Source organism: Crinia signifera, chromosome 2 (assembly GCF_055691185.1).
Source record: "Crinia signifera chromosome 2, ASM5569118v1, whole genome shotgun sequence".
NCBI lineage: Eukaryota > Metazoa > Chordata > Amphibia > Anura > Myobatrachidae > Crinia > Crinia signifera.
The window spans coordinates 909,405-924,611 of record NC_139218.1 but is presented as its reverse complement, the minus strand read 5'-3'; the positions used below and the strand labels follow the sequence as shown (position 1 = coordinate 924,611).

The following is a 15,207-nucleotide window of genomic DNA, read 5'->3' as shown; positions in this document are numbered from 1 at the left end:
ATGGAGAGTAAGTGTACCGGGGGTATAACCTGCGAGCGCAGTGTCACACAATAGTTACACATGGAGAATAAGTGTAACGGGGGGTATAACCTGTCAGCGCGGTGTCACACAGTAGTTACACATGGAGAATGAGTGTACCGGGTGTACAACCTGCCAGCGCAGTGTCACACAGTAGTTACACATGGAGAATAAGCGTACCGGGTGTATAACTTGCCAGCGCGGTGTCACACAGTAGTTACACATGGAGAGTAAGCGTACCGGGTGTATAACCTGCCAGCGTGGTGTCACACAGTAGTTACACATGGAGAATAAGCGTACCGGGTGTATAACTTGCCAGCGCGGTTTCACACAGTAGTTACACATGGAGAGTAAGCGTACCGGGTGTATAACCTGCCAGCGTGGTGTCACACAGTAGTTACACATGGAGAGTAAGTGTACCGGGTGTATAACCTGCCAGCGCGGTGTCACACAGTAGTTACACATGGAGAATAAGCGTACCGGGTGTATAACCTGCCAGCGCGGTGTCACACAGTAGTTACACATGGAGAATACGCGTACCGGGGGTATAACCTGCCAGCGCGGTGTCACACAGTAGTTACACATGGAGAATAAGCGTACCGGGGGTATAACCTGCCAGCGCGGTGTCACACAGTAGTTACACATGGAGAATAAGCGTACCGGGTGTATAACCTGCCAGCGCGGTGTCACACAGTAGTTACACATGGAGAATAAGCGTACTGGGTGTATAACCTGCCAGCGCGGTGTCACACAGTAGTTACACATGGAGAGTAAGTGTACCGGGGGTATAACCTGCCAGCGTGGTGTCACACAGTAGTTACACATGGAGATTAAGCGTACCGGGGGTATAACCTGCCAGCGCGGTGTCACGCCGTAGTTACACATGGAGAATGAGTGTACCGGGTGTACAACCTGCCAGCGCAGTGTCACACAGTAGTTACACATGGAGAATAAGCGTACCGGGTGTATAACCTGCCAGCGCGGTGTCACACAGTAGTTACACATGGAGAATGAATGTACCGGGTGTATAACCTGCCAGCGCTGTGTCACACGGTAGTTACACATGGAGAATACGCGTACCGGGTGTATAACCTGCCAGCGCGGTGTTACACATGGAGAATAAGCGTACCGGGGGTATAACCTGCCAGCGCGGTGTCACACAGTAGTTACACATGGAGAATAAGTGTACCGGGTGTATAACCTGCCAGCGCGGTGTCACACAGTAGTTACACATGGAGAATACGCGTACCGGGTGTATAACCTGCCAGCGCGGTGTCACACAGTAGTTACACATGGAGAATGAATGTACCGGGTGTATAACCTGCCAGCGCGGTGTCACACAGTAGTTACACATGGAGAATAAGCGTACCGGGTGTATAACCTGCCAGCGCGGAGTCACACAGTAGTTACACATGGAGAATAAGCGTACCGGGGGTATAACCTGCCAGCGCGGTGTCACACAGTAGTTACACATGGAGAGTAAGCGTTCCGGGGGTATAACCTGCCAGCGCGGTGTCACACAGTAGTTACACATGGAGAATACGCGTACCGGGTGTATAACCTGCCAGCGCGGTGTCACACAGTAGTTACACATGGAGAGTAAGTGTACCGGGTGTATAACCTGCCAGCGCAGTGTCACGCAGTAGTTACACATGGAGAATAAGTGTACCGGGTGTATAACCTGCCAGCGCGGTGTCACACAGTAGTTACACATGGAGAATATGCGTACCGGGTGTATAACCTGCCAGCGCGGTGTCACACAGTAGTTACACATGGAGAATACGCGTACCGGGTGTATAACCTGCCAGCGCGGTGTCACACAGTAGTTACACATGGAGAATAAGCGTACTGGGTGTATAACCTGCCAGCGCGGTGTCACACAGTAGTTACACATGGAGAATACGCGTACCGGGTGTATAACCTGCCAGCGCGGTGTCACACAGTAGTTACACATGGAGAATAAGTGCACCGGGTGTATAACCTGCCAGCGGGGTGTCACACAGTAGTTACACATGGAGAATATGCGTACCGGGTGTACAACCTGCCAGCGCGGTGTCACACAGTAGTTACACATGGAGAATACGCGTACCGGGTGTATAACCTGCCAGCGCGGAGTCACACAGTAGTTACACATGGAGAATAAGCGTACCGGGGGTATAACCTGCCAGCGCGGTGTCACACAGTAGTTACACATGGAGAGTAAGCGTTCCGGGGGTATAACCTGCCAGCGCGGTGTCACACAGTAGTTACACATGGAGAATACGCGTACCGGGTGTATAACCTGCCAGCGCGGTGTCACACAGTAGTTACACATGGAGAGTAAGTGTACCGGGTGTATAACCTGCCAGCGCAGTGTCACGCAGTAGTTACACATGGAGAATAAGTGTACCGGGTGTATAACCTGCCAGCGCGGTGTCACACAGTAGTTACACATGGAGAATATGCGTACCGGGTGTATAACCTGCCAGCGCGGTGTCACACAGTAGTTACACATGGAGAATACGCGTACCGGGTGTATAACCTGCCAGCGCGGTGTCACACAGTAGTTACACATGGAGAATAAGCGTACTGGGTGTATAACCTGCCAGCGCGGTGTCACACAGTAGTTACACATGGAGAATACGCGTACCGTGTGTATAACCTGCCAGCGCGGTGTCACACAGTAGTTACACATGGAGAATAAGTGCACCGGGTGTATAACCTGCCAGCGCGGTGTCACACAGTAGTTACACATGGAGAATATGCGTACCGGGTGTACAACCTGCCAGCGCGGTGTCACACAGTAGTTACACATGGAGAATACGCGTACCGGGTGTATAACCTGCCAGCGCGGTGTCACACAGTAGTTACACATGGAGAGTAAGTGTACCGGGTGTATAACCTGCCAGCGCGGTGTCACACAGTAGTTACACATGGAGAATAAGCGTACCGGGTGTATAACCTGCCAGCGCGGTGTCACACAGTAGTTACACATGGAGAATAAGCGTACCGGGTGTACAACCTGCCAGCGCAGTGTCACACAGTAGTTACACATGGAGAATAAGCGTACCGGGTGTACAACCTGCCAGCGCGGTGTCACACAGTAGTTACACATGGAGAATAAGTGTACCGGGTGTATAACCTGCCAGCGCGGTGTCACACAGTAGTTACACATGGAGAATAAGTGTACCGGGTGTATAATCTGCCAGCGCGGTGTCACACAGTAGTTACACATGGAGAATAAGCGTACCGGGTGTATAACCTGCCAGCGCGGTATCACACAGTAGTTACACATGGAGAGTAAGCGTACCGGGGGTATAACCTGCCAGCGCGGTGTCACACAGTAGTTACACATGGAGAATAAGCGTACCGGGTGTATAACCTGCCAGCGCGGTGTCACACAGTAGTTACACATGGAGAGTAAGCGTACCGGGGGTATAACCTGCCAGTGCGGTGTCACACAGTAGTTACACATGGAGAATACGCGTACCGGGTGTATAACCTGCCAGCGCGGTGTCACACAGTAGTTACACATGGAGAATAAGCGTACCGGGGGTATAACCTGCCAGCGCGGTGTCACACAGTAGTTACACATGGAGAATAAGAGTACCGGGTGTATAACCTGCCAGCGCAGTGTCACGCAGTAGTTACACATGGAGAATAAGCGTACCAGGTGTATAACCTGCCAGCGCGGTGTCACACAGTAGTTACACATGGAGAATAAGCGTACCGGGTGTATAACCTGCCAGCGCGGTGTCGCACAGTAGTTACACATGGAGAATAAGCGTACCGGGTGTATAACCTGCCAGCGCGGTGTCACACAGTAGTTACACATGGAGAGTAAGCGTACCGGGTGTATAACCTGCCAGCGCAGTGTCACACAGTAGTTACACATGGAGAATAAGCGTACCGGGTGTATGACCTGCCAGCGCGGTGTCACACAGTAGTTACACATGGAGAATAAGCGTACCGGGTGTATAACCTGCCAGCGCGGTGTCGCACAGTAGTTACACATGGAGAATAAGCGTACCGGGTGTATGACCTGCCAGCGCGGTGTCACACAGTAGTTACACATGGAGAATAAGCGTACCGGGTGTATAACCTGCCAGCGCGGTGTCACACAGTAGTTACACATGGAGAATACGCATACCGGGTGTATGACCTGCCAGCGCGGTGTCACACAGTAGTTACACATGGAGAATACGCGTACCGGGTGTATAACCTGCCAGCGCGGTGTCACACATTAGTTACACATGGAGAATAAGTGTAACGGGTGTATAACCTGCCAGTGCGGTGTCACACAGTAGTTACACATGGAGAATACGCGTACCGGGGGTATAACCTGCCAGCGCGGTGTCACACAGTAGTTACATATGGAGAGTAAGTGTACCGGGTGTATAACCTGCCAGCGCGGTGTCACACAGTAGTAACACGTGGAGAATGAGCGTACCGGGTGTATAACCTGCCAGCGCGGTGTCACACAGTAGTTACACATGGAGAATACGCGTACCAGGTGTATAACCTGCCAGCGCGGTGTCACACAGTAGTTACACATGGAGAATACGCGTACCGGGTGTATAACCTGCCAGCGCGGTGTCACACAGTAGTTACATATGGAGAGTAAGTGTACCGGGTGTATAACCTGCCAGCGCGGTGTCACACAGTAGTTACACATGGAGAATACGCGTACCGGGTGTATAACCTGCCAGCGCGGTATCACACAGTAGTTACATATGGAGAGTAAGTGTACCGGGTGTATAACCTGCCATCGCGGTGTCACACAGTAGTTACACATGGAGAATACGCGTACCGGGTGTTTAACCTGCCAGAGCGGTGTCACACAGTAGTTACACATGGAGAGTAAGCGTACCGGGTGTATAACCTGCCAGCGCAGTGTCACAGTAGTTACACATGGAGAATACGCGTACCGGGTGTATAACCTGCCAGCGCGGTGTCGCACAGTAGTTACACATGGAGAATAAGCGTACCGGGTATATGACCTGCCAGCGCGGTGTCACACAGTAGTTACACATGGAGAATACGCATACCGGGTGTATGACCTGCCAGCGCGGTGTCACACAGTAGTTACACATGGAGAATACGCGTACCGGGTGTATAACCTGCCAGCGCGGTGTCACACATTAGTTACACATGGAGAATAAGTGTAACGGGTGTATAACCTGCCAGTGCGGTGTCACACAGTAGTTACACATGGAGAATACGCGTACCGGGGGTATAACCTGCCAGCGCGGTGTCACACAGTAGTTACATATGGAGAGTAAGTGTACCGGGTGTATAACCTGCCAGCGCGGTGTCACACAGTAGTAACACGTGGAGAATGAGCGTACCGGGTGTATAACCTGCCAGCGCGGTGTCACACAGTAGTTACACATGGAGAATACGCGTACCAGGTGTATAACCTGCCAGCGCGGTGTCACACAGTAGTTACACATGGAGAATACGCGTACCGGGTGTATAACCTGCCAGCGCGGTGTCACACAGTAGTTACATATGGAGAGTAAGTGTACCGGGTGTATAACCTGCCAGCGCGGTGTCACACAGTAGTTACACATGGAGAATACGCGTACCGGGTGTATAACCTGCCAGCGCGGTATCACACAGTAGTTACATATGGAGAGTAAGTGTACCGGGTGTATAACCTGCCATCGCGGTGTCACACAGTAGTTACACATGGAGAATACGCGTACCGGGTGTTTAACCTGCCAGAGCGGTGTCACACAGTAGTTACACATGGAGAGTAAGCGTACCGGGTGTATAACCTGCCAGCGCAGTGTCACAGTAGTTACACATGGAGAATACGCGTACCGGGTGTATAACCTGCCAGCGCAGTGTCACACAGTAGTTACACATGGAGAATAAGCGTACCGGGTGTATAACCTGCCAGCGCGGTGTCACACAGTAGTTACACATGGAGAACAAGCGTACCGGGTGTATAACCTGCCAGCGCGGTGTCACACAGTAGTTACACATGGAGAATAAGCGTACCGGGTGTATAACCTGCCAGCGCGGTGTCACACAGTAGTTACACATGGAGAATAAGCGTACCGGGGGTATAACCTGCCAGCGCGGTGTCACACAGTAGTTACACATGGAGAATAAGCGTACCGGTGTATAACCTGCCAGCGCGGTGTCACACAGTAGTTACACATGGAGAATAAGCGTACCGGGTGTATAACCTGCCAGCGCGGTGTCACACGGTAGTTACACATGGAGAATAAGCGTACCGGGTGTATAACCTGCCAGCGCGGTGTCACACGGTAGTTACACATGGAGAATAAGCGTACCTGGTGTATAACCTGCCAGCGCGGTGTCACGCAGTAGTTACACATGGAGAATAAGTGTACCGGGTGTATAACCTGCCAGCGCGGTGTCACACAGTAGTTACACATGGAGAATGAGTGTACCTGGTGTATAACCTGCCAGCGCGGTGTCACACAGTAGTTACACATGGAGAGTAAGCGTACTGGGTGTATAACCTGCCAGCGCGGTGTCACGCAGTAGTTACACATGGAGAGTAAGCGTACTGGGTGTATAACCTGCCAGCGCAGTGTCACACAGTAGTTACACATGGAGAATGAGTGTACCGGGTGTATAATCTGCCAGCGTGGTGTCACACTGTAGTTACACATAGAGAGTAAGTGTACCGGGTGTATAACCTGCCAGCGCATTGTCACACAGTAGTTACACATGGAGAATAAGCGTACCGGGTGTATAACCTGCCAGTGCGGTGTCACACAGTAGTTACACATGGAGAATAAGTGTACCGGGTGTATAACCTGCCAGCGCGGTGTTACACATGGAGAATGAGTGTACCGGGTGTATAACCTGCCAGCGTGGTGTCACACAGTAGTTACACATGGAGAACGGGTGTATAACCTGCCAGCGCGGTGTCACACAGTAGTTACACATGGAGAATGAGTGTACCGGGTGTATAACCTGCCAGCGCGGTGTCACACAGTAGTTACACATGGAGAATGAGTGTACCGGGTGTATAACCTGCCAGCGTGGTGTCACACAGTAGTTACACATGGAGAATAAGCGTACCGGGTGTATAACCTGCCAGCGCGGTGTCACACGGTAGTTACACATGGAGAATAAGCGTACCGGGTGTATAACCTGCCAGCGCGGTGTCACACGGTAGTTACACATGGAGAATAAGCGTACCTGGTGTATAACCTGCCAGCGCGGTGTCACGCAGTAGTTACACATGGAGAATAAGTGTACCGGGTGTATAACCTGCCAGCGCGGTGTCACACAGTAGTTACACATGGAGAATAAGCGTACCGGGTGTATAACCTGCCAGCGCGGTGTCACACGGTAGTTACACATGGAGAATAAGCGTACCTGGTGTATAACCTGCCAGCGCGGTGTCACGCAGTAGTTACACATGGAGAATAAGTGTACCTGGTGTATAACCTGCCAGCGCGGTGTCACACAGTAGTTACACATGGAGAGTAAGCGTACTGGGTGTATAACCTGCCAGCGCAGTGTCACACAGTAGTTACACATGGAGAGTAAGCGTACTGGGTGTATAACCTGCCAGCGCAGTGTCACACAGTAGTTACACATGGAGAATGAGTGTACCGGGTGTATAATCTGCCAGCGTGGTGTCACACTGTAGTTACACATAGAGAGTAAGTGTACCGGGTGTATAACCTGCCAGCGCATTGTCACACAGTGTAAGGACTCCCGGGCTCATGGGTGCATGTCGGGACCTAGCGCTCGTATCCGCCTTGAGAAAGGCAGTGTTTACAGCATTTGCACAGTCCCGGGAGAACTTCAGTTCGCGGATCACACAGTAAGGCCACAAAAGCAAGGTACAAAACGCACCTTTATTTCATATTAACAGTACATGAAAACCATAACCACACCACTAACACTACACAATACAGGTAGCCTACAATATACACAGCACACACTAACTATATCAGAACCACACAAAGGTGAACACCTCCCCTTCCCTTCCACAGACAATAGTCACCTTGGGCAGTCTCTGAGCTGAGGCTGGTGGGGCCTTGGTGAGGGGGGAATGCAGAACCCCAGCGGAGGTACGGGCTCCACTGAGCCAGGGCCGATGCCCGCTGCCGGTCCTGCAGGTGATGAATCCCAGCCGCTTGGCCTGTGGGTGCCGTCGGGGTGCTGGCACGCTGGATGCAACCGCTGGCTGTGGTATGGGGTCCACTGCGCCAGGGCCGACTGCCCACTGCTGATGTTCTGGTGGGGTCTGGAGGGAACTCAGCTTCCTCCCCTGGGATCCTGCCTCGCCGGGTCAGGGATCCTGGATGGATGCAGAAAGTTGAACCCAGAGCTGTTGTTTCAGCCCATTTTATCCTTGAGTTCTGCGACCGGATTGGTTGTTGCTTGAAGCCTGAGATGTAAATGCCCCTGAGTCCTGTGTAGGGATTGGCTGCTGCTGTAGCCCTGCCAACTTGCTGTTCTCTGGGACTCTCTGGCCCCCTGCTGGTCTGGTGCCGGCCAGTCTATAACAAGTCCCCGGGGAGAACAAAAGGCCAGGAACCATTGCTGATAAGGGGGCGGCCCAGGTGTGAAGTCAAAACAGACCCTGTTGTTGGTTGTGAAGTCTCAGCCTATTCAGCTTGCTGATGCTTCCTGTGAGGGGGATGAGATAGGGGGGGGGGGGTGTCGGCTGTCCGCATTAGCCAACAAGATATTACACACATGCAATAAACCATACATTACTGTGATAGAGACATATCAGGCTCAGGAGTATATGCCCTGATGGGCGCAATACTTATAAACACGCGGTACTATTTCCCATCGCAGGCAGACATCCGGTATGTAATAAAGTCCTGTCCTAGTACTATAGAACACACAGTCCTGTGGGAGGCTCTATTAGTGTGAGAGGCACGGCTCCCATGAGATGGCAGGCAGGGAATTGTATTGGAAAAATGTTGTTAATTCAGGTAAGAGAGTGTCTGGGTCTCTGGGCTATATTTAGGAATCTTGGGGTGCCTACCCCCTCATGATCCAGGTGGGGGTGCCCAGAGGGTGGATCATGACATACCTCCCCCTTCCTAAATCCGGTCCGAGGGGCTGGCTCCCAGATCGGAGCCAGTCAGGATGACCGGGCCCAGTGATCTCCTGAAGGCGTGATTCCGCTCCTCCTGCTCTGGATGAGGGGGGTCCGAGGACAGCAGTTCACCATGTGTAACCCGCATTCCCGTACCCCAGTTACAGGGTTTGCCCCTGTCATGTGGAAATCTTTCCTTCTCTCCTGCCTGTTTGGTTGACCCTCCTCCCTCCGCCTCTGGCGCAACTGGGAGGGGCCCGATCGGTGTACACAGGCTACAATCCGGAAACCTGGCTGCGGATTCTGCTCTTAACAACAGCGCCGACGTTGGCTGCAGGGGAGCAGTGGGTAACAACGATGCTTCTCCCAAAACATCAGAAGCCTTCACCGTCACCCCACTTGGGCCTGAAACCTCCCCCAGCCCCTGAAGCTGCTGGGCCTCCCCTGGGCAACCTTCCATCCATGTCTGTTCATCCACCTTGCAGGGCCTCAGCACACTCTGCCCCCACCTGCCCTCAGCAGCAGGCAGCGGTCCTGGGGATTCTCCTTCACACCATGGCTGCAGAAGAGCAGGGGGTATCCGCAATCCTTCCCCTGCTCTTTCCTTCACAGCCCCCACAAACACCTCCCCCAGTTCTAGATGGTCCTCTGGACCCTTACGTGATGCTTGAAGGGCCATGCTGGTGGGATCCTTCTCCCCCACCTCCCAGGGCCTGAGCACACCCAGCCCCCACCTGCCCTCAGCAGCAGGCAGCGGTCCTGAGGATTCTCCTTCACACAATGGCTGCAGAGAAGCAGGGGGTATCCGCAAGTCTCCCCCTGATTTTCCCACAATCCCCCCCCTTGGGTCGAACACCTCCCCCAGCCCTTTGAACAATAACTGCTGGGCCTCCCCTGGGCAAACTTCCCTCTTCCCCAGGGTGCACTGCTTCCCCAGCCTGGCTATGAGAGGGACTGGGGCCGTGGCATTGTACGGCAGCACTGCTGGCATCACCCTCACAGCCCCAGGTGCAAACTCACATTCTCTTGCTCGTGCCATGCTGGCTGGTGAGGTGTCTTCCTCTGAGGCCCAGGGGGGTGATGAGCTATGCCTCTGACCATCCCCTCCATGTTTGCTTGCTTGGCTGCCTGTTTGCTGCAGCGGCTCCCCGGGCACATAATTACAGTCAGTCACTCTTGCAGGGGACTCCCAGAAGCGCTGCACCCCAGCCTCTACTCCCTGCTCTGGCACCCCGGTCACATACCTGCCTTTTGACTCCAGATCCTCCTGGCTCTGATGGCTAAGTGGGAACAGTCCTGGACAATCCTCCTGGGGTGGTAGAGTGGCAGAGCGCACCCCAGACACACTTCCTTCCATCTCCCCCTTCTGAATATGCTGGGGCTCCTGGGGCAAGATGCCCTCATTCGCTGGGCCGCTGGTGGTCATGTAGGGGAGAAGTACTGCCCCCTCTGCTGGGGCACAATCATTGTAGACCCCCTGGCCACTAGTTTCAAAGTCTCCATCTCCCACATCTGCAAAAGGGAAGATGTACTGCCATTCTTCCTGGGGTGCCATTTTTGGGTGCACCCCCATCCTTTGGCTAGCTGCTTGGAGCAGTGGCTGACCACTGCTTTGTACCTCCTGTGGCGAGGACTCAGCCATCACAGTCCCAGCCTCCGAGATCTGCTCTGCTCTGGGGCTAGTCTCTGGGGCAGCCCCTGCACTGTATACTGGCACTGCTCCATCTATCACGGGCTCCGTGTGCACCAGTCCATCATCACCATGTGGGGCCACAGTGCCCAGCTCCGCCACACTACTTGGCACAATGCAGGGGGAATAAATATCCCCTCCCCGATATCCATCTGCCACAATCACAGTCCATGATGTTAGGGCTCCTTTAGAGTCCGGGGTCCCTGGTGCGATATCACAGGGACACTCCACAGCTAGTTCCTCATTTCCCAACTCACTGAATGGGAACAGTTCTGTGATTTCTCCCTGTGTCAGTGGGGGATCTAGTTCTGTGGCTCTCTGAGGATGCATAAGCTGCAGCAGCCGACGTTCCTCTGCCTCCACCCTCTGACACTGGTCCAGCCACTCTGGGGAATTCAGCTGTCCCTGTGCCAGGGCGACCCTCTCTGCATTATCATAACAGTGCAGGAGACACTGCAACTGCTCCTGGACACTTCTCAGTTCTCCTGGACACAGGACATAGTTCCTATACACGCTGAATGCATGTAGCGGGTCCTCTTGTTGCTCGTACACCCATCGGATGAGAGTGCAGTGTGAGCGGCCTTCAGGGGGTGTGCTGCATCGTAGCCTCCATTCGTCAGTTAGGTCCTCCAGACTCATTCTTGCTAATGGAGCTCCAGATTCTGCAGGCCACAGTTCCTCTGCCTCCCCCCCTGGGATCTCGGTAGTGGACCCCTCGGTCATCCACCCTGGTGGCACCATCAACTCCTCCTCCCTTTGAGTTCTCTTTGCGGGCTCCTTCCCAGGACCCACGTTACCCGGTGCTGGCACGCTGGCCTCAGCGATCCGGCTTCTATGCATTAGCTGATGCGTGGCGTTACTTACTTCTGTGACAAAAGCCTTCCACGCCACCGTATGCAGCAGGTTTCCTGCAGCAGCCTCAGATACATACTGCTTAAATTCATCGGTCAGGTAAGCTGCTTTCTCCTCTGTAGTAGCACCTGTCCATACATTAATCCACCGATATGCTGCTTCCCAATCCTCCCAGAGGGGCTGCATCAGCGTGGATGGGCTTCTCCAGTCCCATTCCTCAGCCAGACGACTCCATGACGATTCCTCATCTATGAGCCTCACTGCTCTGGGTGACTGTGGGCACCTCTTGCCTCTCTTTGGACGTCTCTGTCCTTTTCCTGGAGCCATTCTCCACACAGGCTGCACTCGTAGAGCTTGGTCAGCGTCACTTGCTGGACCCCCTTATGTCAGCTTCCGTTTCTGGGCCACGGCACACTCCGCCGTTCCCTCGCTTGCAGGGATTGTCCCCTGGACAAGCCGGCACTTAAGCGGAATTCTTCCCTCGCTTAATGCCCTCACAAATTATCCTTTTTCTCCTCCCCGGCATCCCTGCTAGGGTTACAAGAGCTCACCTCTGTGTGGTTCTATACTACTGTTATGGGCTATTGCGCCAACAGAACCTGGCCGTATAACGATACGGGCCCCTGGTTCTGCCTGGTCTACAGGACTGTGTGATCCCCACTGCTTGCCACCAATTGTAAGGACTCCCGGGCTCATGGGTGCATGTCGGGACCTAGCGCTCGTATCCGCCTTGAGAAAGGCAGTGTTTACAGCATTTGCACAGTCCCGGGAGAACTTCAGTTCGCGGATCACACAGTAAGGCCACAAAAGCAAGGTACAAAACGCACCTTTATTTCATATTAACAGTACATGAAAACCATAACCACACCACTAACACTACACAATACAGGTAGCCTACAATATACACAGCACACACTAACTATATCAGAACCACACAAAGGTGAACACCTCCCCTTCCCTTCCACAGACAATAGTCACCTTGGGCAGTCTCTGAGCTGAGGCTGGTGGGGCCTTGGTGAGGGGGGAATGCAGAACCCCAGCAGAGGTACGGGCTCCACTGAGCCAGGGCCGATGCCCGCTGCCGGTCCTGCAGGTGATGAATCCCAGCCGCTTGGCCTGTGGGTGCCGTCGGGGTGCTGGCACGCTGGATGCAACCGCTGGCTGTGGTATGGGGTCCACTGCGCCAGGGCCGACTGCCCACTGCTGATGTTCTGGTGGGGTCTGGAGGGAACTCAGCTTCCTCCCCTGGGATCCTGCCTCGCCGGGTCAGGGATCCTGGATGGATGCAGAAAGTTGAACCCAGAGCTGTTGTTTCAGCCCATTTTATCCTTGAGTTCTGCGACCGGATTGGTTGTTGCTTGAAGCCTGAGATGTAAATGCCCCTGAGTCCTGTGTAGGGATTGGCTGCTGCTGTAGCCCTGCCAACTTGCTGTTCTCTGGGACTCTCTGGCCCCCTGCTGGTCTGGTGCCGGCCAGTCTATAACAAGTCCCCGGGGAGAACAAAAGGCCAGGAACCATTGCTGATAAGGGGGCGGCCCAGGTGTGAAGTCAAAACAGACCCTGTTGTTGGTTGTGAAGTCTCAGCCTATTCAGCTTGCTGATGCTTCCTGTGAGGGGGATGAGATAGGGGGGTGTCGGCTGTCCGCATTAGCCAACAAGATATTACACACATGCAATAAACCATACATTACTGTGATAGAGACATATCAGGCTCAGGAGTATATGCCCTGATGGGCGCAATACTTATAAACACGCGGTACTATTTCCCATCGCAGGCAGACATCTGGTATGTAATAAAGTCCTGTCCTAGTACTATAGAACACACAGTCCTGTGGAAGGCTCTATTAGTGTGAGAGGCACGGCTCCCATGAGATGGCAGGCAGGGAATTGTATTGGAAAAATGTTGTTAATTCAGGTAAGAGAGTGTCTGGGTCTCTGGGCTATATTTAGGAATCTTGGGGTGCCTACCCCCTCATGATCCAGGTGGGGGTGCCCAGAGGGTGGATCATGACACACAGTAGTTACACATGGAGAATAAGCGTACCGGGTGTATAACCTGCCAGTGCGGTGTCACACAGTAGTTACACATGGAGAATAAGTGTACCGGGTGTATAACCTGCCAGCGCGGTGTCACACAGTAGTTACACATGGAGAATGAGTGTACCGGGTGTATAACCTGCCAGCGTGGTGTCACACAGTAGTTACACATGGAGAACGGGTGTATAACCTGCCAGCGCGGTGTCACACAGTAGTTACACATGGAGAATGAGTGTACCGGGGGTATAACCTGCCAGCGTGGTGTCACACAGTAGTTACACATGGAGAGTAAGCGTACCGGGTGTATAACCTGCCAGCGCGGTGTCACACAGTAGTTACACATGGAGAATAAATGTACCGGGTGTATAACCTGCCAGCGCGGTGTCACACAGTAGTTACACATGGAGAGTAAGTGTACCGGGGGTATAACCTGCCAGCGCGGTGTCACACAGTAGTTACACATGGAGAATAAGCGTACCGGGTGTATAACCTGCCAGCGCGGTGTCACATAGTAGTTACACATGGAGAATGAATGTACCGGGTGTATAACCTGCCAGCGCGGTGTCACACAGTAGTTACACATGGAGAATAAATGTACCGGGTGTATAACCTGCCAGCGCAGTGTCACACAGTAGTTACACATGGAGAATAAGCGTACCGGGTGTATAACCTGCCAGCGCGGTGTCACACAGTAGTTACACATGGAGAATGAATGTACCGGGTGTATAACCTGCCAGCGCGGTGTCACATAGTAGTTACACATGGAGAATGAATGTACCGGGTGTATAACCTGCCAGCGCGGTGTCACACAGTAGTTACACATGGAGAATAAATGTACCGGGTGTATAACCTGCCAGCGCAGTGTCACACAGTAGTTACACATGGAGAATAAGCGTACCGGGTGTATAACCTGCCAGCGCAGTGTCACACAGTAGTTACACATGGAGAATGAGTGTACCGGGTGTATAACCTGCCAGCGCGGTGTCACACGGTAGTTACACATGGAGAATAAGCACAATAATATATAATAATACATATATTTCTTCTTCTAGAGATTTGCAGTCTCCAGAATCAGCTGCTGCCCGAGTGGAGAGAACGTGGCAGTATTATGTGACAGGTGAGTTGGGGGATGGGACATCCTGTGACACCTGATGAATGCTGGGATTGGGGTAGTGACGGGTGGGGCGGGGTCTGACCCTTAGTAACAGGCAGTAAGATGGGGGGTGGGACATCCTGTGACACCTGATGAATGCTGGGATTGGGGTAGTGACTGGTGGGGCGGGGTCTGACCCATAGTAACAGGCAGTAAGGTGGGGATGGGACATCCTGTGACACCTGATGAATGCTGGGATTGGGGTAGTGACGGGTGGGGCGGGGTCTGACCCATAGTAACAGGCAGTAAGGTGGGGATGGGACATCCTGTGACACCTGATGAATGCTGGGATTGGGGTAGTGACGGGTGGGGCGGGGTCTGACCCTTAGTAACAGGCAGTAAGATGGGGGGTGGGACATCCTGTGACACCTGATGAATGCTGGGATTGGGGCAGTGACGGTGGGGCGGGGTCTGACCCTTAGTAAC

At 53.3% G+C, this 15,207-nt stretch overlaps 1 protein-coding gene across 3 annotated transcripts in view; it reads left to right on the top strand.

The window, feature by feature from the left end:
• Positions 1 to 15,207, top strand: part of WDR4 (WDR4 tRNA N7-guanosine methyltransferase non-catalytic subunit) — a 189,701-nt gene that overhangs the window by 130,719 nt on the left and 43,775 nt on the right. For all 3 annotated transcript variants that reach the window (XM_083171428.1, XM_083171427.1, XM_083171429.1), the window contains exon 9: positions 14,681 to 14,745. In XM_083171428.1, the coding sequence (XP_083027554.1) occupies positions 14,681 to 14,745 (65 nt within the window). The remainder of the gene's footprint in view (positions 1 to 14,680; positions 14,746 to 15,207) is intronic.